Source organism: Simochromis diagramma, unplaced genomic scaffold (assembly GCF_900408965.1).
Source record: "Simochromis diagramma unplaced genomic scaffold, fSimDia1.1 OVJJ01000293.1, whole genome shotgun sequence".
Taxonomy (NCBI): domain Eukaryota; kingdom Metazoa; phylum Chordata; class Actinopteri; order Cichliformes; family Cichlidae; genus Simochromis; species Simochromis diagramma.
In genome coordinates, this window is record NW_024386801.1 from 20,236,795 (window position 1) to 20,260,059 (window position 23,265).

The following is a 23,265-nucleotide window of genomic DNA, read 5'->3' on the forward strand; positions in this document are numbered from 1 at the left end:
GGCTTACATGACACCACAGATAAATGAATGTCATTAAATATTAGAGAAAGGCATGTGTACACGATCTCTGCACTGATGTCAATCAATCAACAGGTGAACTTAACAACACACCTTTGTATGCATCTACAAAACATCTATATACACATGCACGTTTCTATCAAAATGAATGCCTAAAATATTATTATTTATTATTTATTTACATATAATTGGCATACTACTACTAATAATAATATTTTTGTGATTTTTAAAAGTTTAGTAATTTTGAGCTGGCAGTTTAGATTTTCCATATATTTATATGTTAACGACTTTCTCTTTTTTTTTTAGCAAGGTAGAATAGAATAGAATAGAATAGAATAATCCTTTAATTGTCCCACAAGGGGAAATTTGGTTGTAACAGCAGCCAAAAAGACACATATACAAACAAACAGGACACAGAACAGAAACATAGGTAGTTTCAAACACCTATTATGTGTCATTTTTTACGTAAAAAAGAAATAATGTTTTTTTTTACCCACAAAGTCCTCACATACCCTCCGCACAGAGCGTCAGTGACACACACTCGTGCCTGATGTGTGTGCGCTCCTCTCGCTGAGCGGTGCTGCAGTTCTTCATCACGATGCCAAGCACGCAGCAGTTGACGGCGGGTCACGTGACCTTTCCCCGTCGTGTCCAACAGCAGAAGAGAGACAGTTCATACAGCAAGAGAGTAAGAGTGACACACACGCAGCCGGAGAGGAGAGAAGTAAGAGGGGAAAAGTACAGGAGAAGAAGACGAGGTATATTCCACCGATATGGCCTTGCGGGATGAACTTTTAAAGTCCATTTGGCACGCCTTCACAGCGCTGGATGTGGACAAAAGCGGGAAAGTCTCTAAATCTCAGCTGAAGGTAAGCTGCTTTCCTTGATGGTTTTGAGTTTCGTTTGGCCGCTGGAGGTTTTAACTTTTAGGATCTTTGGCTTTTTTCGAAATAGTGAAATAGTGAACCCGTTTCTTCCTATTCTGATTTGCGTGGAAAAAAAACAAACGCACACACTTCTGTTAGGCAGCATCAGCTGAGACGCACCTGTTGACAGTTTGCACATCGATTAAAGGAGAATCCCACACTAAAAACCACCACAGAACAAGTAGAGCCAACAGATGTTTGAAAAGGAGGCTTTAACGCAGATGAAAGTAAAGTTATTCAAAAGATCTGCATACACCTCTCATCACTGGAAGAATCCACTTTAAAACACAGCCAAGTAGAAGATATTTTTATATGAGTATAAATTTCCTGGAGATACCTCCTTGTATCTAAACAACACGCACTCACACTCCTGTGCCAGCCAAACATTGTTCAGGAACGGATGGAAAAAACGAAAAAAACAAATCACTTCAGGAGCATCAAACCAAAGTGAAAATGGTCGCTGCTACTCTGGGGTAAGTGCAAAGAGAAAGGGCATGGGACGGCATAGGCCCCTCCTGGGTTCCCACCCTCTATTGCCAATGTACCGGCCATCCATCTTGTTCTCCTTATCCATTCAGGGTCGGGTTCTAACCCAGTTCTCATAGGGTGAGGGGCAGGGTACACCCTGGACAGTGCCAGTCTGTCACAGGGCTAACACAGACAGACACCTATTCAATCCTGCAGTCAATGTGGAATCGCCAGTGAACCCAACATGCATGTCTTTGGACTGTGGAAGGGTGAGGAACCCGGGGTACATGGAGAGAACCCAGGCAAACACAGGGAGAACATGCAGACTCCACACAGAAAGCCTCCAGCCGGTGGATTCAAACCCAGAATCATCTTGCTGTGAGGTGCCAACCACTACACTACTTTAGTGATTTAGAGATTATAGTCTTTGGTTATCTAACAATGCCAAACACCATTGGATGAGAGCATGAATAGGAACAATGGCTGAATGTAGCTCAAGTACTTGTTGTTGTCGTTTAAGTATTTCTATTTAATAAGTGGAGCTGAAGGTTATACAGTGGGTTTTAACATGGCAAAACCAAGGGTGTAAACTTTTCATTAGTCATCACCATTCACTACAACTGGTAGTTTATCTTTGCTGGAATAGAAAATATTGTTTGACAGAGCTCAGTTGACTGACTAATACTCCGAACAATAAAATTGCGCAGTGAAGATCTAAGAAGGAGAACAGTAGATTTACACAAGCTGGGAAGGTCTTTTTGGAGCCATTTCTAAACAACTGCAGATTCCAAGATCATCCCTTCAAACAACTCCACGCAAGTACAAGTTATTCTGTCTACAGTGAAGTGACTTTTACATCTTCATTGACTAAGAGGGTGCTGACCAAGACTACTTCAAATTTGACACATTCAAGTGCCACTGAAATTTGCAGCTGTCCACACGGACAAGCCAAATGCCTCCTGGAGAAAGGTTTTTATATGAGACATGACGAATACTGAGGTGTCTGGTCACAATCACGAGAAGTATGTTTGGAGGAGTAAAGGTGACTCTGTCAAAACTAAGAACGCGGACATAAATGTCAAGCAAGGGCTGTTGTGCTGCCAGTGATACTGGTACATTGCACAAAGTGGATGAAATGATGACGGAGGGCTACCTTCATATTCTTCAACTTCACCTCAAATCAACAGTAGATGGTTGAAACTTGGAGACAGTTGGATGTTCCAACAGGACAGTGATCCCAAACGCACATCAGAACTACCTACATATGCTTGGCGACTGTCTGAAATAGTTACTCAAAACAAAACAGTCTCTAAATTCTTGTACAGCTATTGCATCGATGATAATGCATAATAACTGCATTGTCATTGGTACCAGGGCACAGGCCTGCATACGTGCACACCGTGTCTTCAACATTAGTTGTCTGTAGTATACTTACTTTAAATATTCTGATCTGGTCCTCCTCTTTTTTATTATTATCCTGGGAATGTCCCGGTTGCTACTTGCACAATAGTTAGACTAGTTTCTACACAACTGTGGCCTAAAAAAGGAGAAAAAAATGCAATGCAGCTTTAAGACGCTCCACGTCTGTTGAAAATGGTGAAACACCTTCCTTTGTGGTTCTCTTGGTTGTGCCACACTTGTTCTCCAATTACTGCTGTCATGTCCACATGTGCAACCCCACACGGCTGCCAGTCGTCAAAAGGAATTCTGGGCAGGGGCCTTTGTATGACAGGGAACAGTATTTACATTTTGTTTTATTTGGTAAATGTCGACTGTAACCTACGACTTTAACCCTACGCTGTGACCTTTCATGTAACCTCAAGTGCATTTCTCAAGAAATGTAACTGCAGGGAGCAAAGGCAGAAACGGCCAAGACCTGGCTTAAATGTAATGCGACTCATAACTATTAGCTGAAATTGACTTAAACATATCAATCGATCGTTATAATAACTAGTAAGTATTGTTTTCACCTCTGATTTCAGGTGCTGTCCCACAACTTATGTACAGTCATGAACATTCCCCATGACCCGGTGGCTCTGGAGGAGCACTTCAAAGATGATGACGAGGGTCCTGTCTCCAACCAGGGATACATGCCTTACCTGAACAAGTTCATTCTGGATAAGGTCAGTCAGCTGTGTCAGCACATTCAGTCACACTTTGTCAGCCTAGGATAGTAAAGTGGTGTTTATTATATCTAGGGCGCTGTCTTTTTCAGTCTTCAACACACTGACAAACAATAAGTGCCATTGTTATAGAGGAAATAATAATGGCAAATTATCAGTCTGCGCTACAACTCTTCATTACTTTGCTTTGAAAATGATACATTAGCTGAAGGCTGTTCAGAGGCTTGACCAGCCATAACAAGTACTTTGTGGGCGTTTTATCTATTTTCTACTAAGGCAGGAGATTGGAGTCATGTTATAGTTGCTGATTGTTTGTCCCTGAGAGCAACAGTCCCGAGTCTTCGTCAGGGCTGCAAAAGCTGCCTGTATGGGCCACTCATAAATAGTGGTGTGATGCTCCTCTCAATCACAATTCTAGACAAATAAAATCAGAATTATCTTCAAAGTAGCCAATTCTTTTTGAAATGCATGTTCTTTTCTTTCAAGCAGTTATTTCAATTTCTTGTTTTCTTGCATCATCCGAACTTATTTTAACAGCTGACCTGATATTGTTCTGTAAATTTTCTCCAATCCATAATTTCTTGGGTAAAATATTAAACGCCACCAACTGTGAAACATCATCGGGTGTCTGAGAGAGTGCTGTATGTGTAGAGTTAAAGCACTGAATGACTGGTTGAGAAGACCAGAAAAACTATATAAATCGGGTCCATTTTTAGCATCCGGGCCTTCACATAGCAAACTAGTGTCAGACCTCAGTGCTTCCTCCACCATGCGTAACAGTTGACATGTGTTTTTTCATTTTTTATTTTTTTTTTGGTTGGGCAGTGTTTGCAGAACCATTCTCAATCAGTATTTGCCTCGTACTCAACAGAATGGGCACAGATTCAGATTTCTGCAAGTCTTTGCTGTAGTTTAACGTCTTTGTGTAATCTTTATAAGATATCCTCTGCTATGGGATGTAGCAGCTTTTGATTTCGTAGACATTTTGTCTTACGGTAGATGTTTGAACATGGGGCATTTAGACATAAAACTGAGAAAGTTGTGATCAAGATATGATTCATACCGACCGGTCTTTCTTGATATGAGGAGACTTTTTCATTAAGTAGACTTTGTGCATCTCTGAATACTTTTAAAACCTGATCACAGGTGGCTTTTGGAGTCTTGATCTTAATGCTACTGAGGTGCTGTGGCATGGGCTGACATTTTGTACAAACATGCCAATATAATTGCATTAAAAACCATGTTTTTGGGAGTAATGTTCCCAAATTCTCATCATTGTGGTGTGTCATAAGCAGCTACTTATCTTATAGAGGGTGTTGAAGCTAAATGTGGTTTTTTTAGTTACTAAACCAAGAGCTGGCATACTTTTCCCAGCCTGCATTGTGACTGATTACGCTGTGTTAAATAAAGACTTAAAGCTATTTGTCTGTCACTTGATCTAAGATGGGAACCCTGTTTTTTTGTTTTTGTTTTTGTTTTTTTTGATCATGTTTAAAGGTTATTTATTAGTCATATTTAATTGTGCACTACAAAGGTCCATTGATGGACACAGTGTATTAGTAGCTACATTGTGCTGGTGTCACCCTCTGTGTCCATCCATCATTGTATTGCTCCGAGACGGCGGCACAAAACCATTTATTGAACATCAGACCTTTGTGATGATGTAATAACGGGGTCACGGGATGAATGGAGCGTTTGTGATTGCATAGCTGGACATCATGACAAGAGAAAATGCTTATTTAGTCATGTCATGAGCAGCAGTGAGCTCTAGTGGAATTCCTTCTGAATGTTTGGAATTCTTGTATAACATCCGTGCTAAGTGGCTATTGCCATGATTTAAAAAGGTTCTTAAACTCTGTCTTAATGAAGGGTTTAAGACTTCTTATTCTTGAATTTTGCTGATTTTATTTTATTTTTTTATATTTTCCAGTAGTTTAGTGTGGCATTTGATTATTGTTCGTTTGTTTTTTTGTTTGTTTTACAACTTCCATTTCAGTCATTTTAAAGATGTATGTAAGAAAAAAATAGATACTTGTAAACATATGAGTTCTGATTGGCTACCTGATAGACTGTGCTCACTGTTAACTTCATGTCTCAATAATCTGTGACACTTTATTGAATTGATCTGTTAATTAACTGATCAATGAATATAAAATACTTTTTCTACCTGTATACATTTCTCCACTGGCGTATAGAAAAAATCTTTTGTTTTGCCCTTAAAATGACTTGACTATTTCCAGCAGACCAGTTGTTTCAGCTGGAGCTTCAATATATAGAAAGCTTGGATTAACACTAGTTTAGAGAGGCTGTTTGTATTTGTTTATCCTCCTCGTTGTCTCTGTGGCAGTGCACATTTCTGACTGTTTTATGTCTGAAGTGATTTGTGATAAAGCTACTTAAATATTTCTGGACAAACAGACATACTTGACATACGTGTTGTGTAGTTAAGACGTGCTCGTGATTGGTGCTGAAAATTTCTAACCACATTTTCTTTAAAGAAAATAAATGCTGGATTTAGTTTGAGGAAGACACACACACACACACACACACACACACACACACACACACACACACACACACACACACACACACACACACACACACACACACTCTTGTATTTTTCACACACAACCATCCCACCCATGCATTGGAGTGGGGTGGTGTTCAAAGCATTCAACTTCACTCACTCCTGAGGAAACTCCACCCTGTCACACAAGGAAAGTGTGTGTGTGTGTGTGTCAGAAACCCAAAACCCAGGAGAGCAAGTATCTTATTTTACAAGTGAACACAGTTGCTAGTCAGGAAAAACTTTAAACTGCGTGTGTGTTTGTGCCTTTGTACAGCAGACAGGAAGTGCAGATGGAGGCAGTCTGTACATTATCCTCACCAACTCACCCGTATAATGTAGCAGAAAATAAAAGGCAGACCTCTAACATTTTCTTTTGAGACGTGTGTTGGTGTGATGAGATTGTTGAACTCTGTACCATGACCCTGAAACACTTACCACTGCTGATGTAGTAGAAAAGTGATGATGATGTTGAAGCTCAGGGCCGCGCACTTTGTTGTGTGATAGCATGTTGCACTACATAGAAACGTGTGTGTGCTTGTGTTACAGAGATTACTTAAGTTCATTGTTCCAAGTCAAGAATTTTGACACACACAGTCACTGAAAGTGTTGACCGCTGTGGTGACTCCTCTTGTTGCAATAGTTCTCTGCTGTTAGGAAAGATGGAGGACAAAATCCTGAGTCCTCACTTCACGTAAAAATGCGTTGAAGCTAATTGAGGTTTCACCAGTCTGAGACTGATCGGGTGGGTTTGTAAGGCACAGTGTTTCCTCGCTGAGCTGCAGCAGATTGGCAGTAAGACATTTGTGCTAACATGCCTTAAAGCGATTATCTTAATTTGAAATCCATTCTTCTGAAACCTCACATTTAATAGGGAAAACAGAAATTTAAAATGCATTCATGCACAGAACATGGACTGTTCTGTTAAGGGTTAAGAGCTTAATGGGCTGGTTTTTCTGTTTAGGAACTTTACAAATAAAATAAGAATTCCTTGAATTTTGCCCAAGTTGAGGGGCCTATATCTAATTCTTTTTCTTTTCATCAGAAATGCTCAAATGTTTATTTATTTAACACAGTTGTGTATGTAAATAATGTCAGATCTGGAGTAATCTGTGTTCTTGCTGCAGAGCGAGTCTTATAGTTCAGATTTGGTGAACTTTGTCATTCGAATTCACACTAACCACAAAAGACATGGCTACAGTAACTGGAGGATGCTTTCATAGTTGTATCGCAATATTCACCTTTAGTTATCTGCTAATGAGAGCCTCAGCAGTCTGTGTTTAGATTTATGTATATTTATTACGCTTTTTTTAAAGAAATGAGGATGTTGATGCCAGATGTTGGTGATGAACCATCCTAACAGCACCTGTTTTGTGCTGTGAACCATTAAAAAAGCACTTTGTTACTACTTCCCCCTTTTCAAATGCTTTCATATCACATCATACCGTGTTGAACATTCAGCTGCTCCTGTCACTGGTGTGATTCTCATTCCACTGAAGTCTGTGATTTTTTTTTTTTAAAAAGCAGACAATCCGGTTGAACTGGTAACAAGATTTTCTTTTTGTCTTCCAGTTTATTCTAGTCTGACGCCACTTCTTACATTTCTGTGTTGTGTTGTTTCGGTGTGAGATAAGGTTGAAGTTTAGATCCTGAATCCTAATGAACATGTGGCAGTGGAGAGGAGGGGGCGATTTGCTGACAAGGATCTCACTGTTGAAGGGAAAAGACCGAGAGGGATCTTGAAGGGGAGGAGGAGAAAAGACAGCGAGAACCAGCGAGCTAAGAACAAAACGAAAACAAGACGAGCGTGACACAAAGAGAAGCTCTTTCGTAACAAATCCTGCTTTCACGACTTCCCCTTTACCCTATCCTCGCATGTTGTGTTGCTGCAGAGTGATTAAGCATTCAGAACCACAAACATGATGCGAACACATTCAGCTACCTGAACACATCATCATGAGAGACACGTCCTTATTTATAACAACAGCAGAATATGTTGCTTTTGAGTCAGACTTACTGCCAGAACCATTGACGAAGGGCAAAATATTCATGATGGGAGGAGCCTCTTTACACCGGCATGTAACTTTTATTTTTCATTTTATTCCACCCAAAATCTATTTTTAGCCTCACAAACAATCTTTACCTGTTACAGTCTTTAATAGTTGCCAGTAATTTCACCTTCACAAAAGACCTGCAGCTGTTTTCAGCTTCAGTAATCTCCAGAAAGCTCCCAACAGCAACAAATATTCAATACACATTTGTACCATCTGAACACGTACAGAGAATCAGCATGACTGATAAGTTACTGGTAGGCAAACCCACATTTAATCTGCATAGCTAAAGTAAATGAGGATATCTATTTTGCTTATTTATTATTGAATACACACTTAATTTATCGCTGCTAAGGTACATGAAATACATTTTTATTATCTCTCTTTTTTTTTTATTTTTGCATTTTCTTCTGTCTTGGCTTGAAAAGGCTCTGAATGATGTCATAGAGATTGGCTATCTCTGATGGGAGAGGTGACGATGCCGAGGCCAATTAAAGAGAAGTTTGGCTGTTGTGTTTCTGTAAACACAGTAGCTGGAGAAGTTTGAACAAATTCTGATAAATCTTTGTAGGTGTGTGGAGTGGAGTCATGTTTGCGATGACTATATAAAGATTTAAAATATGTCACATTTGACCTCTGACCTTTCCATCAAGGTCAATAGATTGAGCTGAAGGCCAAAGTGATAAATACAGAGACTAGGGGGTGAGTTGAATTTGCTGAAGTTTGTGCTGTCTGAGTGCTTCTTGTTTTTAAAATAATAATTTAGTACAGCGGTCCCCAACCTTTTTTGTGCCACGGACCGGTTTATGCCCGACAATATTTTCAGGAACCGGCCTTTAAGGTGTCGCGGATAAATACAACAAAATAAAACTAGTACCGGTACCGAAAAAAAGAAGGTTTATTCATAACACACGTGAAAAGACCCAGGAAAACAGAGTAAACGATAAAAATGATAACAAAATAACGCTGAAAACCGATTAAAAACCCTGAAAACCATACATTTCACACCTGAGCCTCAACTCTCGCGGCCCGGTACCAAACGACTCACGGACCGGTACCGGTCTGAGGCCCGGGGGTTGGGGACCGCTGATTTAGAACGGAGACACACAAAGAAAAGAGTAATACACTACAGGAATGTTTGTTTTTGTTTTTTGTGAATTTAAAAAAAGTGTTTTACTTCATTTAGACGTCAAAATTAATTGACATTTAGTCCTAGTTTGCAGTGTTGAGTAAAGCAATGCTTCAGGGTGACTCTCAAAAGTTGAGGAAGTACTATCGCTTTAACATCTAAGACAGGTTTCTACACAGGCACTCAACCTAAATGAGCACAATAGCAGGTTACATCAGATCTTGAAACCGTTCAGGCTTTCAAGCTGGATGTTTGTCTCTCTCTGTCACAGCATGGAAAATGGATTCAGGTTCGGGACTAGCTGAAGCAGCACACAAGTCAAAGGTTTATTATCATGTGAACATACTTCACAAACTCACTGTTCTGTATGTTGCCTGTGAAAAAAGGACATTTTAATGAAGCATTTGATAAAACGCACAAGCTCAGAAGCTATTTGCTTTGTAAATAACTGCTTGCTTATTTTAGCGTTGTGCATGTTAGTGCGGCTGAGCCCCTCCCTCTGAAAGCGTTGGTCTTCCCCACATTTACACAGAGGAAAAAGTAGTGACTTCCCACGCAGCTCTGTAAAGGGGACTGCAAAGCACATTCTGGAGAGTTCAGCTGGAGGTGATACTTTTAGGTGTTCCTTCCCTGAAGAGCTCAGTTCTCCTAACCCTAACAAACACAGGCTATGAGTAAACACCAGGCCGCCTCTCTGAGGTGATAAGCTGAGGGGGGGGAAAAATTTCAAGTAATGAGGTCAGCAAATGACAAATAATGCCTTTGTAAGCTCAGTCTCCAGATTTGTACACACTTGGTTTCACACATCCCTCCCCCGACACTCTTGCCTCTGTATGATGTCATAGAGGATATCCTTAGTATGGTCAGCTAAGTTGTGCCCACAGAAGCTACAAACCTATTTGAACAGTCGTCTTTAAAATAAAGACGACTTATAGGGGAAGGAGCTAAATGATTTGTTAGCCAGTTAACTGGGGTCTCCACTAAGGCTTAGTGTAAGAAAATCGAGGATTATTTTAAATGGAGAATAATGCAAAGCTACTCAGAATAAAAAAAAAAAAATCTGGAGATGAAAAGGGGTGGTAGTTCCACTAAAGTTTGTACTGTGTTAAAGGCTGAGTGTTCAACAGCAATATGAAGTGCTACCGATTGTCCTGAATGCCGCCTTAGACCAGTGTTTCTAAAAACTGTGTGATGGCCACTGCAGGTGCCGTAACCATGGTTTTGAGCAGGATTCATGGACTGTAGATATAATAGTTGATGAATCCAGTTACAGGGTTGACTGGTTTCTAATTGCGGCAAACGTTGAAGATGTTTTGGGATCATTTGCTGGTGGTTGGATTTGTGGGGCGGCTGCCAGCAGGACAAGATGTGCTTCTCATCCAAACGACTGTGCACTCAGCCAGCCGGTAGTCTCCATGGAGATGCTACTGTTCACTGGCTCAAAGAAAACATCGCCTCCACACCACTGACTAGACCTTTTTAAGAACTTTCCTCCCATTTGGCTCTGGAATTTAAACCCTAGAGGCACCTTTTCTTTTTGTCCCTTCTCAGTTTCTGTGTGCATCGTACTGTAATACACAATCTGTCTTTCCGAACACTCCTGCACACATGTACATCTTAGATACCCTTATGACATCATTTTGTCTAGCCACCCTGGACTAACTAGCATGGGCATGTGCTAGTAGATGAAACACATGTTGTACATTATTAAAGTCGTGTATTATGGATTTGATAAATTAATATATCCCATATGTATAATATCTATGCTCTGTGGTTTGAAATGTCAGCTTTAAAAAATGTGAGCATCTGGAAAAGCAGACTGTTCTCCTTTGGTGTGGAACATAACCTGATGATGTTTCTGTTGTGCCACAGGTGAAGGATAACTTTAACCGTCAAGACTTCAACAAAATGTGCTGGACGTTGTCGTATAGGAAGAACCTGGAGCAGAATGAGCTGAAGATCTGTAACGATGACGCCTTCAAGATCTGGTGCATCTTCAACTTCCTGTCTGAAGACAGATACCCCCTGACCATCGTCACTGAGGAGGTCAGAAAACATGGGATGCTGTTGTGTTGTAGTACGCCCTTTTTTCTTTTTTTTTCTTTCTTTTTTTTGTGGCTCTTCCCTCAGTTGGTGTCATAGAGGGTTGGTTAGTCTTAGATTTACTGATTAAATCATTAAATTGAAAAACGTGACATTACTGGGTTTTGTACTTTTGCAGATCCACTTTGAAGTGCTCTTTAGTGCACATATAAGTACCCAAGGCTGTTGATGTGTTGCGTAAATAGATGTTAAATTAAATGTGAATACTTTTAGAAAGCCTTGTGTACATTAAAACAAAAGCACTTTGCAGTTGTTTTACCGCTCCGTCCTACTTGAGATCTCATTCACTGGTATGTGGCTCATGAAGTAAAATGACTTTGACGCCTGTGGTCTGGATGTAAGAGAAGTGACATTAAAAGAAAACAATTCATGTAAACACCAGATGGCTCTAGAAAGGAACAGACAAATTCTGGGTGAGTTCTAGGTGTCGTTTTTTTGTTCACATCTCCAACTTAACATGGAGTAAAGCAACATTGAAAGAAACTGAAGAAGCTAAATTAGATTTTGAAAAAATTGAGACCACACCAATTGTGTGTAAAGACGCAGCTTTGGGATGCCATCTATGCCACATAATTAGCTTAACCACTTTTCTGGCAAAAGCCCTGCCTTGGACCCTGCGGTCATAAAACCACAGCACTGAACACAAACGTCTGTGTGAGCTGTCTTTGCATCAAAAGTGCTTCAGAAGCTATGCAGTAAGACGCTAACCTGTAAGGATGCCATTGACTGGTTCAGGAATCACATTAAGGTTTTGTTTGTTTGTTTGTTGTTGTTGTTGTTTTTTTTTTTCAAGAGAGACAGTAAACCTCTTACATTTTAGACTGGAGCATTTCTTTTCAAAGTGCTTACTAAAAGGGGAAGCACTGGCGTGAACAGCCTTTTATTCATCTGTAGTCTGTTTTATATTCAGCATATGATACTGTACGTGTCCCTTCACTGTGTCACTTAGTAGCCAGTGGAAAAAGTCCGTTGCTCAAGAGCAGAAAAGGAAGTTTCGAGCTTCCTGTTCTTTTACAAATGCTGGAAGATTTATTGTTGTGTAGGAAAAACATCAGAACTCAAACACAGGAAGATTGTTTGCAAAAGAAATGCACATTTTGCTGCTGCAGTCATGTAAGGATGAATTGTGGGAAAAATGCAGAAATGGTGAAAGTTATCTTTTATTGTAAATGAACAGTTGTGCTTTTGATGAAAAATGACTCTGCGTGTGTGTGTGTGTGTGTGTGTGTGTGTGTCTGTGTGCATGTCTGCATGTACAGATTGAGTACTTCTTGCGTAAGCTGACAGAGGCGATGGGGGGAAGCTGGGTGGAGGAGCGCTTCGAGGACTATAAGCTGCAGCTGAACTCAAAGCAGCAGTGTCTGAATGCATGGGAGCTCATCAGCCTAGTTGGGTCGGGTCACTTCAGTAAGGGCATGGACCATCAGACGCTCTCAATGGGAATTGGTGAAGTCTACCAGGAACTCATTCTCGACGTGCTCAAACAGGTGGGCAGCACATCAGCACAGACTGATGGTACAGTCTTCATCGCAAAGCTCTGTCATCTTACTCTGATTTCAAAGAGTGCCGATGCAGCCTACTGTAATAACTGTGACGCATATACCACTTTAAATGATGGGAGTCATAGATTTCACACTAAATTAAACAGCACATTTAGCACCTGGCAATGAAAATGTCAAAATCCCTCTAAATGTCTTAGTTCACAGTAGTGAAGTTTTTCAATATTTCGATTAATTCTGCTAAAAACTAAAACTGTTTTGTTTTTTTGTTTTTTTTAAAAAAAAAAGAAAAAAAAGAAAAACGCTGTTTGGGACCAAGCATTTTGAAAATAATTACAAATTAAATTCTAACCACAAATGCAAATCATTGATTAAAAATGGTGTCAAATAATGACATTTCAGTTCATAAAGTGTTAATTATTGATTTATAATAAAGCTTGCTGTTAGGAGGATGTAAATGTTATTTAAGCCGCTAAGTATTCTGTCTTACTGCAGGGCTATATGATGAAGAAAGGGCACAAGAGAAAGAACTGGACGGAGCGCTGGTTTGTGCTGAAGCCAAACACAATCTCATACTATGTTGGTGAAGACTTGGCTGAAAAGAAAGGAGACGTCCTGTTGGATGGAAACTGCAGTGTGGAGGCAAGAGCCTGCTGTCTGTAGTAAAACTGTTTCAGCTTCCTGGCCTTGATTTCTATGAGAACAGCAGCGGAAGAGAATATAAACATGTGAAACACGGAGATTAATTCCCTATGCACATAAGAAATAAAAGACCAGAGAACTGTTTAGAAAAAAAGAAAAAGAAGTATGTTTTGTTATTGTTTTTTGTCTGTGTATTGTCAGCTTGTAAATTCTGTTTTTCTTTGCAGCATTTACAAGACAAAGAGGGAAAGAAGTGCCTCTTTCTCATCAAGTCATCACAAAAAAGCTTTGAAATCAGTGCATCAGACAAGAAGAAGAAGCAGGAGTGGATCCAAGGTGAGTTCTATCGAAGCTGCTCAATAGTAGTTTGATAATAGTTTTCTGCTGTCTGCCTCATTGTTAATAAACAGTAAATTAGTTGTTCACTACTTCTACTGCAAATAAACCTCTGGTAGTTCGACACAGTTAAAGAAAAACTTTGTTCTGCTCAAAACACCTGACCTACAAGGTATCCAGGAGCCTGCTGTAGTTGTTCGGATGACTGAACTACTTCATCTTACTCCCTAAGGGAGTCTCCAGCCACCCTTTGGAGGAAGCTCATGTCCACTGCTTGTTTCAGCCATCTCTTTTTTTCTCTCTCTCACTATTCAGTGTAACCTCAGTAACAGCTGAATTTCTCTCTTTATGAGAATACACAGGACATGTAGCTGCAGGTCTGATGAAATGATTACAGAATCAATCATCGACCTGTGACTTAGGGTGTCCTGGGGCCAAGTGCACATATGAACATCGTGAATTGTATGTTCAAACATGATGGTCGTTATGGACAAGCAAACCTTGGCTCAGGCGGTCCCTCCCATTCGCATATCCCCAGATTGTGTCGTCACTAATCTTCTTGACAATTAAAGTTGCCTGAAGGGGACAATGGAGTCCCCGGAAGGGGCACCTTCAGTCATCCCATGCATATACCTAAACCTGACTGCCTGACGATTGCCTTTGAGCAATGGCAACTCCAGAGTAGTATAGAGCCCAGGCTGTGTATTGAGGCAAGCCCAACTATCTCTAGCAGTACTTCCCAACCCCTCACACTGGCTCAGGTGCCTTCCTGCCCAAAGAGGTGATATTCCATGTTCCTAAAGCTAGATTTGTCATCTGTGGTTTGGACAGAGAGGGCATCCAACCATGACTGCGGCCTGATCCACAAAACACCAAACTCTCATATCCCCTACGGTTAGTGGTGGTCCCACAAGAGAGCAAGCCCATGTAGTGCTTTCAGACTGTGCCCAGCCAGACCCCATAGGTTAAAGCTCGGCCTCCTTACTGTGACATTCCTCCCAGGACCAGTTTGCCTTGAGTGATCCTTCCAGGGTTGAATTGCCCCTGACAACATAGCTGCTGGGATCACGCTGGCATGCAAAACTGTCCTCCAGGAAGAAAGTGGCAATTCATAGAGGGGCTTGGAAAAACCAAAACATGAAACAGGAAGCTCTAAAACTAAAGATTTTTTTTTGTGTGATATCCATGTCTCAGCTGTTCAGAACTGCGTGACTCTGCTGCGCCAGGGCAGACCAGCGCCGCACCGCGAGGCTCGACAGAAGCGCAGAGAGCTGCGGCTGAAACAGCAGGCTGAACAGGAAGAACTGGAGCTGAGGATGAGGGAGCTACAGACAGCCAATGAGGCCAAGCAGCATGAACTGGAAAATATGAGGAAGGTAGGAGATGAAACTCACACAGCCAATAGTCCCCCGTGGATCCATTCTGGTCAGAAAAAGTCTGCCTCACTATCACTTCTGTTTCGTAGCATCTCAAAGATGAAAATGAACAGAAGTGAAAGATGCAGAGTGTCAAAAATATAACAGATAAAATCACAAAGGCAAAGCGGGGGAGGAAAAAACGAGAGACTTAAAGCAGCTCTTGGCCATCTTCACTATGCTGTTTGTATTGAAACAGGGAAGTCGATCTTTGTGGTCATGTGAGACAGAGGTGCATATCTTCATGGGAAAAACTGAGTGAGTGTGCATCATTTAGAGACAAAAAGCTATAATAAGTGCAAACTGTACATATAGTACAAGATCAACATGTGATCCTCAGACATTAGAAACCCCATGTAAAGTGAAGCCACCGACTTTCATCCTCTGAGCTAAAAATAAAAATAAAAGTTTATTTTCCTTTGTTAAAATGGAAAAAAAGAAGATAGAACTTATCAGATAACAGCCCGACGGTTGGGCAGGCAGTAATAACAGTAATTAAAACAGCCTTTCTCTTGAGAACTTCTTGAAAATAGGAAGTGCACGTAAGGGAGATGTGGTTACTGAGGTTATAACGAGAGAAACGTCTGCATATAAGGCTGGAGGTGCATCTGTTGGATCACAGACGAACACCAGGATGTTTAAATAAGATTAATTATGAATGGAGCAGAAAAAATGTCTGTGCATGCTTTAGTGAGCGAGACAAACCTGAGGGATTTCCCTCACTGAAGTTCTGAACTTGTATGTTCGAAAACGGCACTCCTCAAAGCACAGCTCAGTACTCAGTCTCAGATTAAAGAATGAGGAAGGATGGGAGGCATTCCTCTTCCAGCATAAAGTGCACTGGAGCAACTGCACCTCACTGTCGAACTATTCACACAATGTTACAGCACACTGGTGGTTAAAGACCAGCTAATTTGTGTTCTCACATTCATGTCAGAGAAGTCTTAGAAATGTTCAGGGCTCAACTGTATGTGTGAAGAATTTGCAGTGTTAAAGCTGCAAGCCTGTCCTCCATTTTTCAGACAGTCTCCACAGGAAGGTGCAAACTATGTGGCACTAATTTTGGGAAAGTGCCTGAAGTATCTGAAAACAATGTTCTGCCTGCCTTGCCTTTTATGGAATTATATTTCTGTCAAAAGACAGCAAATAATTTGTTGCCATTTATGCAAATAGAACTCGACAGCCAAGTGCACAAAGGAGCCATCATGCAGGCGAGCGCGTCTCTGCTTAGCTGTAGCTAATTTATGCTCTTGCAGACGGCTCTGCTGTCGGAGCTGACTTCTGCTTGCTTGTGTCAAACTGACTTTTGAGAGCTTGTGGAGGGGGGAAGCCCAAAGAAAGAAGGCCTCTGATGGGCCTAGCTACTTTCAAAGCAATCACACCTTTAAACCTCGGTGGATGTGTTTTTTTTGAGGTTCTTTGGATGTATGGTTTATTTGGTTTGTTTTTATGAGCGATTCGGTCCCTGTACGACCACAGTGAGAAGTTGGTCTGGGTTGCAGGACGTGAGCCCTAGTGGGTGTTGAACTCTGCCAGGGCTGCCCTCTGTAATTGATTAGTCATCATTTTTTTATGAACAGGCATAGCCAAGTGTTGATATACTCCTAGCTTCATCTGTGGTTACAAACTGTGGGGTAGTGATCAAAAGAACGAGTTTGTGGATACTAGCTGTGAAAACGAGCTTCCTGTAGAGGCTGGCTTCTTGCTCAGAGCTGAGGTGAGGAGTTAAGCCATTCGAGACGGACTCAAACAGCCGCCACTTTTGCACACTGAAAAAAAGTCAGTTGAAGTGGTTCAGGTGTAAGTGTAGGATGTTTCCTTGATGAGGTGTTCCAGGCATGTCCTGTCAAGAGGAAGCCCTGGTGTAGACCAAGGACACGCTGGGGAGATTATTTCTCAGCTGACCTGGGATTGCCTCAGTTTTCCCACAGATGCGTTGGAGGTGGCTGGGGAGAAGGGGGTTTGGGCTTCTCTTCTTAGACTGCTGCTTCTGTGTGACCTGGCCTTAGATACTAGCAAAAACTGGATGGATGGTAATGGAGCTAACAAAATGGTCCAGTCTGGTTACAACTATAACTGTTTTCATAAATCTCTCCCCCACAGACCATAGACATATACTGGCTATGGTCAGCAGCCTGCCACCTCTCTCTGTGGCCACCCACTGCACTGTGAAGTGATAAAACTAAACGGATAGAGCCAACTGGCACAGATACAGCAACTTAGAAGTACCAAGATGTCTCTAACTATTATGGTATAATGTTGGGATTGCATCTTGCTTAACCAGTGTTGCGAAGGCGGTTTGTGGCTGAGAAGGAACCACTGTTTTCAGTCAGATATGTCATCACGGCTGTCATTGTCTAAATTAAGTGTCAAAACCAATCCAGCAACATTCCTCTAAGATTGCATCACAACTTAAAATAATCATTCAATAATCATTATCTTGCGCACTTTTAGAAGTGACAGTGTGTTTTTGTGTTGCACACTGCAGGGTTACACACGCGTCTCATGCAACTATTTGAAGTAGGTCAACTAAAAACCCTCGTTACCACTGAAACTTGCTGCCAGCTCATGAATGCCAACAATAGACCAGCTCCACCCTGCAGCCTCTGACTAATAAATAGTCCATCACTTCCTGCAAATGAAGGAATGTGGATTGAAAGAGCAATGTGGGGGCAGGGGGTGCAGCAGCCATTAAACATGTTGCTCCAGAAAATCCTCCTGCTAAACCTCACTCTCTCTGCTGCTACCAACACTGCTGATTTCTGCAATTTCATTTGTCTTTTTCAAATGCTGATAATTAGTGGCTGCTCTCTGCTAATTCTGAGAAATAACAGGAAGTGCCATCTTCAATATTGTCGTGGTTAAGTATTTTTCTCATTGCTGTTATCCATCCGTGAGAAATCTGTTTGTTTGTACTGTCCTTCTGCAATGTGGGCAAATGTTACAAATGTTATGAAATAGTCTCTCAACTGTTTGATTTTGTGATTTTTGTTATAGGAAAAAAACATCATTGCAGAGCAGATGGGCTACAAATAATTAAAAAAGGCCTCTTATCTGACTCAAGGGGTCAGATAAATCTTCTGAGAATGGTATTGTTTAGTTAAACTTAAATCACCGCATTGACCACGTATCAGTGGTTAGGTTTTCAGTTCAGTGTAGGACCGGGGGGGGGTTGCAGCCAGCATTGTGAGTAAAGCTAAGTTGCAGTCAGACTGGTTCACGCTGCGCTCGTCTAACAGACTGAAGAACAGGACAAGAGTTCTTTGTCTGGAACAGCGACCTCTAAACTCACAACAATCTACCATTGAGGTGTAAGTGTACAACTCGCATAGTTAGCTTCATGAATTAACAATGAACACAAACATGTGTAGCCACACACAGGCATACAGTAGACATTCTCACACACTGCTGCTATAAGAGGAGCATTGTGACAGTCTGCAGACAGTTCACATCAGGGGTGAAGCAAAAAGAGGTTATTGATCAACCACCAGCACAGTTTAATTTACCGAAATGTTTTTCCCTGTTACGTTCGGTTTTGTTTCGAAACAAACCCACGCTCTACACCAACAGCCGGCAAACTTAAAAATGCGTTTTCATAAATTGTTTGTATATTCTAGTATTGTTGGTGTCACATTCCTCATAGATCAGTGAGATGCCAAGAGGCCAAAAACAGCTACACACAGTTCGCACAAGACTGTGTTGCCATTTATACGCTTCACAATGTATTTAAATGATTGTAGAACATAAACAATGGCAGCAATTATAAAAGTTTAACCTTGCAGTATATAGGCTAGGTTGGACCTTTAAATGTATTTTATTTTAGTTAGTATTATTCTAGTATTTTTGAACCTTTGCTTCTTTTATAAATACAAAAGCTGACCATATAAAGTTTTTAGAGCTGACTTGACTTGGAGAAAGAGTTTCGTTACTCATCCAAGTGACTTCTTCACTCTCAGCTGACTGCAGGTTTCCCCAACCTTATAAACAGGTTTGACTCTCATCATCCGCTGGAGCACAAACTGTGACTGTAGCATCCTGATGACATACAGAGGCCAGGGAAGCAGAAGAACATCATATCAAGAAGGTCCTGAGTAAATGTGGTTATCCCAGCTGGACATTTGTCAAAGCTGAGAAGGCGCCAAAAGAACGCTCCAGGAGAGAAGGACAACCGCTGCCTAAGTGAAAACTCCCACATCTCTGTGGTTTTTAAACCCCAAAACACACTGCACCAAAAATTGGTCCACTCCAAGGATTGGGTCCTGCGACACAAACAGACTGACATAGTGTGCGCTGTAAAGTGCCAGGAGGATTGCCAGGATTAAACATCAGGGAAACCAAACAACCTCTGGCTAAGCGGATGGCACAACACAGAAGAGCTAACTCGTCAGGCCAGGACTCTGCAGTCTATCCAGGACTCTGCAGTCTATTTACACCTACAGGCCAGTGGACAGTGATGAGGATGTACACATCCTGAACAGGGAGGAACGCTGGTTTGAGTCAAGGAGGCCATTTACATGAAAAGGGAAAGACCATCTCTGAATCGAGGAGGGGGGGGCCTAAGAGTACATCTTTCACCAACTTACAATGCTGTGATTGCAGACATTCCCCAACTCTCTGTGAATGGTACTCATGGTACTATTCACACTGATCAGTGGTCTTTGATCAATGGTCATGACAATTTGCATATTAATGATCAAGAAACCAACCTCCCAGCCCATTGTTCCTTCAGTGGTGCTAGTTTCAGTCATTGTGCAAAGGTACTTTTTATAAGTTTGGGGAAACCTGCAGTCAGCTGAGACTGAAGAAGTCACTTGGATGAGTGATGAAACATTTCTCCCACTGAAAATGCTACGTCCAGATGAACAGAATCAACTTTTTGGGATGTTGTCTTTATATATCAGGTAAATTGCAATTATGGTCAATTTCTTCTTGGAACTAAATTTTGATTGCGTTTCGATTACAGCATACGGGGAAGATTTGTCTTTATTTAAAAAAACAAAACAAAACAAAACAAAACAAAAACCCCAGAAATATCAAGCGTTGTTACATCCTGGCAAGATAATGAAATTAGGAAATTTAATTAAATGGATGGAAATGAAAATGGAGTTAATGAAACTGCTGCTGCTACATTTTGTAATAAATTCGGGGACCTCTAGAAACATCTAGAAGCACCAAACCTACTTATGCTCTTGATAACATTTTATCAAATGTCCTGTTTCAACAGTCGTCTGCAATTCCACATTGACAGCAACTTGTGTTGTATTTTATAACTTTGTCATTCAGAAAGTTAAATGAGGGAAAAGTCTTGAAACAAGCAACAAAACCTGTAGCGTGCACTCAACATTCTCTCTTCTAGATCTAAAAGGAGACTCATGGTGAGAAAGTGCAAATCAAGCCTCGTCACACTTGTTTGCTGGGTGTGTTTCACAAACGGCTAAACTGAATTTCCCTTCATTCACAACCGGCTGTGGCAGATAGCTGCCCCTCCCCGAGGTTGGTGGTGCTGAAAGGTTTCCTCCTATTTTTAAAGGGAGTTTTTCCTTCCCACTGTTGCCCATTACTTGCTGATAGAGGGCCTGGTGATGGTTCTTTCTAATATTGTTGGTATTGTATCCTAGAAAGTGCCATGCTTTTTTTTTTTTTTTTTTTTTTTTTTTTTTTTTAAATTGGTGCTATATAAAATTTTTTTGATCTTCATGTTATCATAGCGGGCGATTGTGGCTCAAGAGTTGGGAAGTTCACCTTGTAATCGGAAGGTTGCCGGTTTGAGCCCCGGCTTGGACAGTCTCAATTTTGATGTAATTTTTCAAGACACTTCACCCGTTGCCTACTGGTGGTGGTCAGAGGGCCCGGTGGCGCCAGTGTCCGGCAGCCTCGCCTCTGTCAGTGCGCCCCAGGGTGGCTGTGGCTACAATGTAGATTGCCATCACCAGTGTGTGAATGTGTGCATGAATGGGTGGATGACTGGATGCGTAAAGCACTTTGGGGTCCTTGGGGACTAGTAAAAGCGCTATACAAATACAGGCCATTTACCATAGTTTAAAAATGGTCAAATATGATACCAGTATGTGAAGTAACTGGCTAGCATGCTTACCACTGTCTGAAATCCTGATTATTTATCAGCCATAAAATCCCGATGGGTATTGTCATTAACTGGCCTCGCAGGTAGTGTGGACCCCCAACTCTGTGAACGCGATAACGATCGAGAACTAGGCAGTGTAAGATTTTCATGTTGATACCATGTTTGAATCTAATAGGATGCTGAGTGGCAGCACTGGCAGGCAACAGTTTTCACATTTTGTGTTTATATTACTTGTGTTTTAAATTAGCACTGTAGCACAGTGCCATCTCCATTGTGTTGGTCTATTTCAATTGGTTTTTGTTTTTTTTTGTTATTAAATTGAGATTTTAGCAATCAGCAATAACATGGATCCATAGCAGAGTCGGGGTGCATTGATTAACCATGTAGAGTCTGCAATGACTAGGCTAAGAGTGTGTGTGTGTGTGTGTGTGTGTGTGTGTGTGTGTGTGTGTGTGTGTGTGAGAGAGAGAGAGAGAGACAAAAAAGCAGTACAGTTGCTGTAACTGTGATGGTTACATCGACCCAGATAAACGTGGAAGGTCATGAGAGAATGACTAGTAGTCTTCTTCTTCTTTTACTTTTTGTTTTTATTTAAAAACAAAACAAAACAAAAAAAACCCCAAAAATAAAATGCAACCGCAATGGTAAAACATTTTGTTATTCCAAGAAGTCTGAACTCTGCAGGACAAATGATTTCAGTGTGTATTACTTCATGCTCAATTTGCCTTCATAGAGCGCTGCTGGTGTTACATTTGCATACCTATTCAGAGGCAGCGCATTCATTTCTGTTAGTCTGTTATAAACCACACAACTAAAATTAAACATGCAGCAATCCCCCCCTGACAGGTCTTTGCTGAAACTTCCCCCTCACACCAGTTTCGTTGTTTGTTTTCCTTTTTTCATTCTGTGGTTTTTAAAATAGAGAAACTGCTTTTTAATTTCAAGTTTATTTAAAAGTTATGATGTAGTTCGCCAGTTTCAAAATGGAGCATGAAACTGATGTGCTGCATACTATATATGTGTTACTACTTTTCAGTTCTCATCCTTGGCTAACCTTTTGTATAAAACTAGTAGATGCTTAAAACAAAATAAAACATAATAGATATAATTACCAGGCTTTAGAAGGGAAAATTAAATTAGAAGAGCTACAGTTCTGGTTGGTTTTTAGCCAATCCCTAACCTTTACTGCAAAATCATTTATCTCCTCAACTAGACTTCACTTGGCAATATGTCTCAAAATGATGGCACTTGATGATGAAACTGTATAAATTAAGTATTACAATTACGGCCATAGCTATGAGGACGCCAAAACACAAACAACATGTGCGCTCTAGATGGCTTTTTCTTTGAAAACACTGGACATGTTGCCAGATTGGTATCATTCCCCCCAGTGTGTCGAGTTGGACTGTAGCATGACTCCTTAAGAATGATGACTGATGATTGGTTAAGGTACGAGGAGCAAATCGAAGGTAAAGCAGTTAATAGTAGGTAACTTTTGCCTTGTTATTTTAATTTCAATAAAGGATGAAGACCACACTTTATCTTGTTTTGTCTTTATTATATACCCACAGCACATATTTCAAATTTTCATATATGTAGTTGCTTCTGCAAAAGCAGGAAGAGTGAAGCCCTTTACAGTCTTCAAAATTCCAGGCTTTGTTTTGTTTGTTTTTTTTGGCTGTTTTACGACTCTAGGACTTTAATTTATTGAGAAGTGTAGCTTTTCTAAGCCCTGGTTATATCCCTGACTAGAGTGTGATATTTTAGTGTATGTAAAAGTAACACCACCAAACAGTCTCTTTAACCTGACACTACAAGGGTGTGAAATGTGTGATTTCACATACTGCTTTAGTCCACTCTGCAAAAAAAGGAAAATTAAAAAATTTCATTTTTGGCTTGTCTGTTGC

The 23,265-nt window shown here is 40.8% G+C and overlaps 1 protein-coding gene across 1 annotated transcript in view; it reads left to right on the plus strand.

Annotated features, from left to right (window-relative positions):
* The first annotated feature begins 666 nt into the window (after positions 1-666).
* The window catches only part of swap70b (switching B cell complex subunit SWAP70b), a 34,436-nt gene continuing 11,837 nt past the window's right edge, over positions 667-23,265 (plus strand). Inside the window, exons 1-7 of the mRNA XM_040026460.1 lie at positions 667-887; positions 3,395-3,535; positions 11,154-11,327; positions 12,644-12,871; positions 13,379-13,525; positions 13,753-13,861; positions 15,056-15,237. Coding sequence (XP_039882394.1) covers positions 792-887; positions 3,395-3,535; positions 11,154-11,327; positions 12,644-12,871; positions 13,379-13,525; positions 13,753-13,861; positions 15,056-15,237 — 1,077 coding nt within the window. The 5' untranslated portion in view covers positions 667-791. The remainder of the gene's footprint in view (positions 888-3,394; positions 3,536-11,153; positions 11,328-12,643; positions 12,872-13,378; positions 13,526-13,752; positions 13,862-15,055; positions 15,238-23,265) is intronic.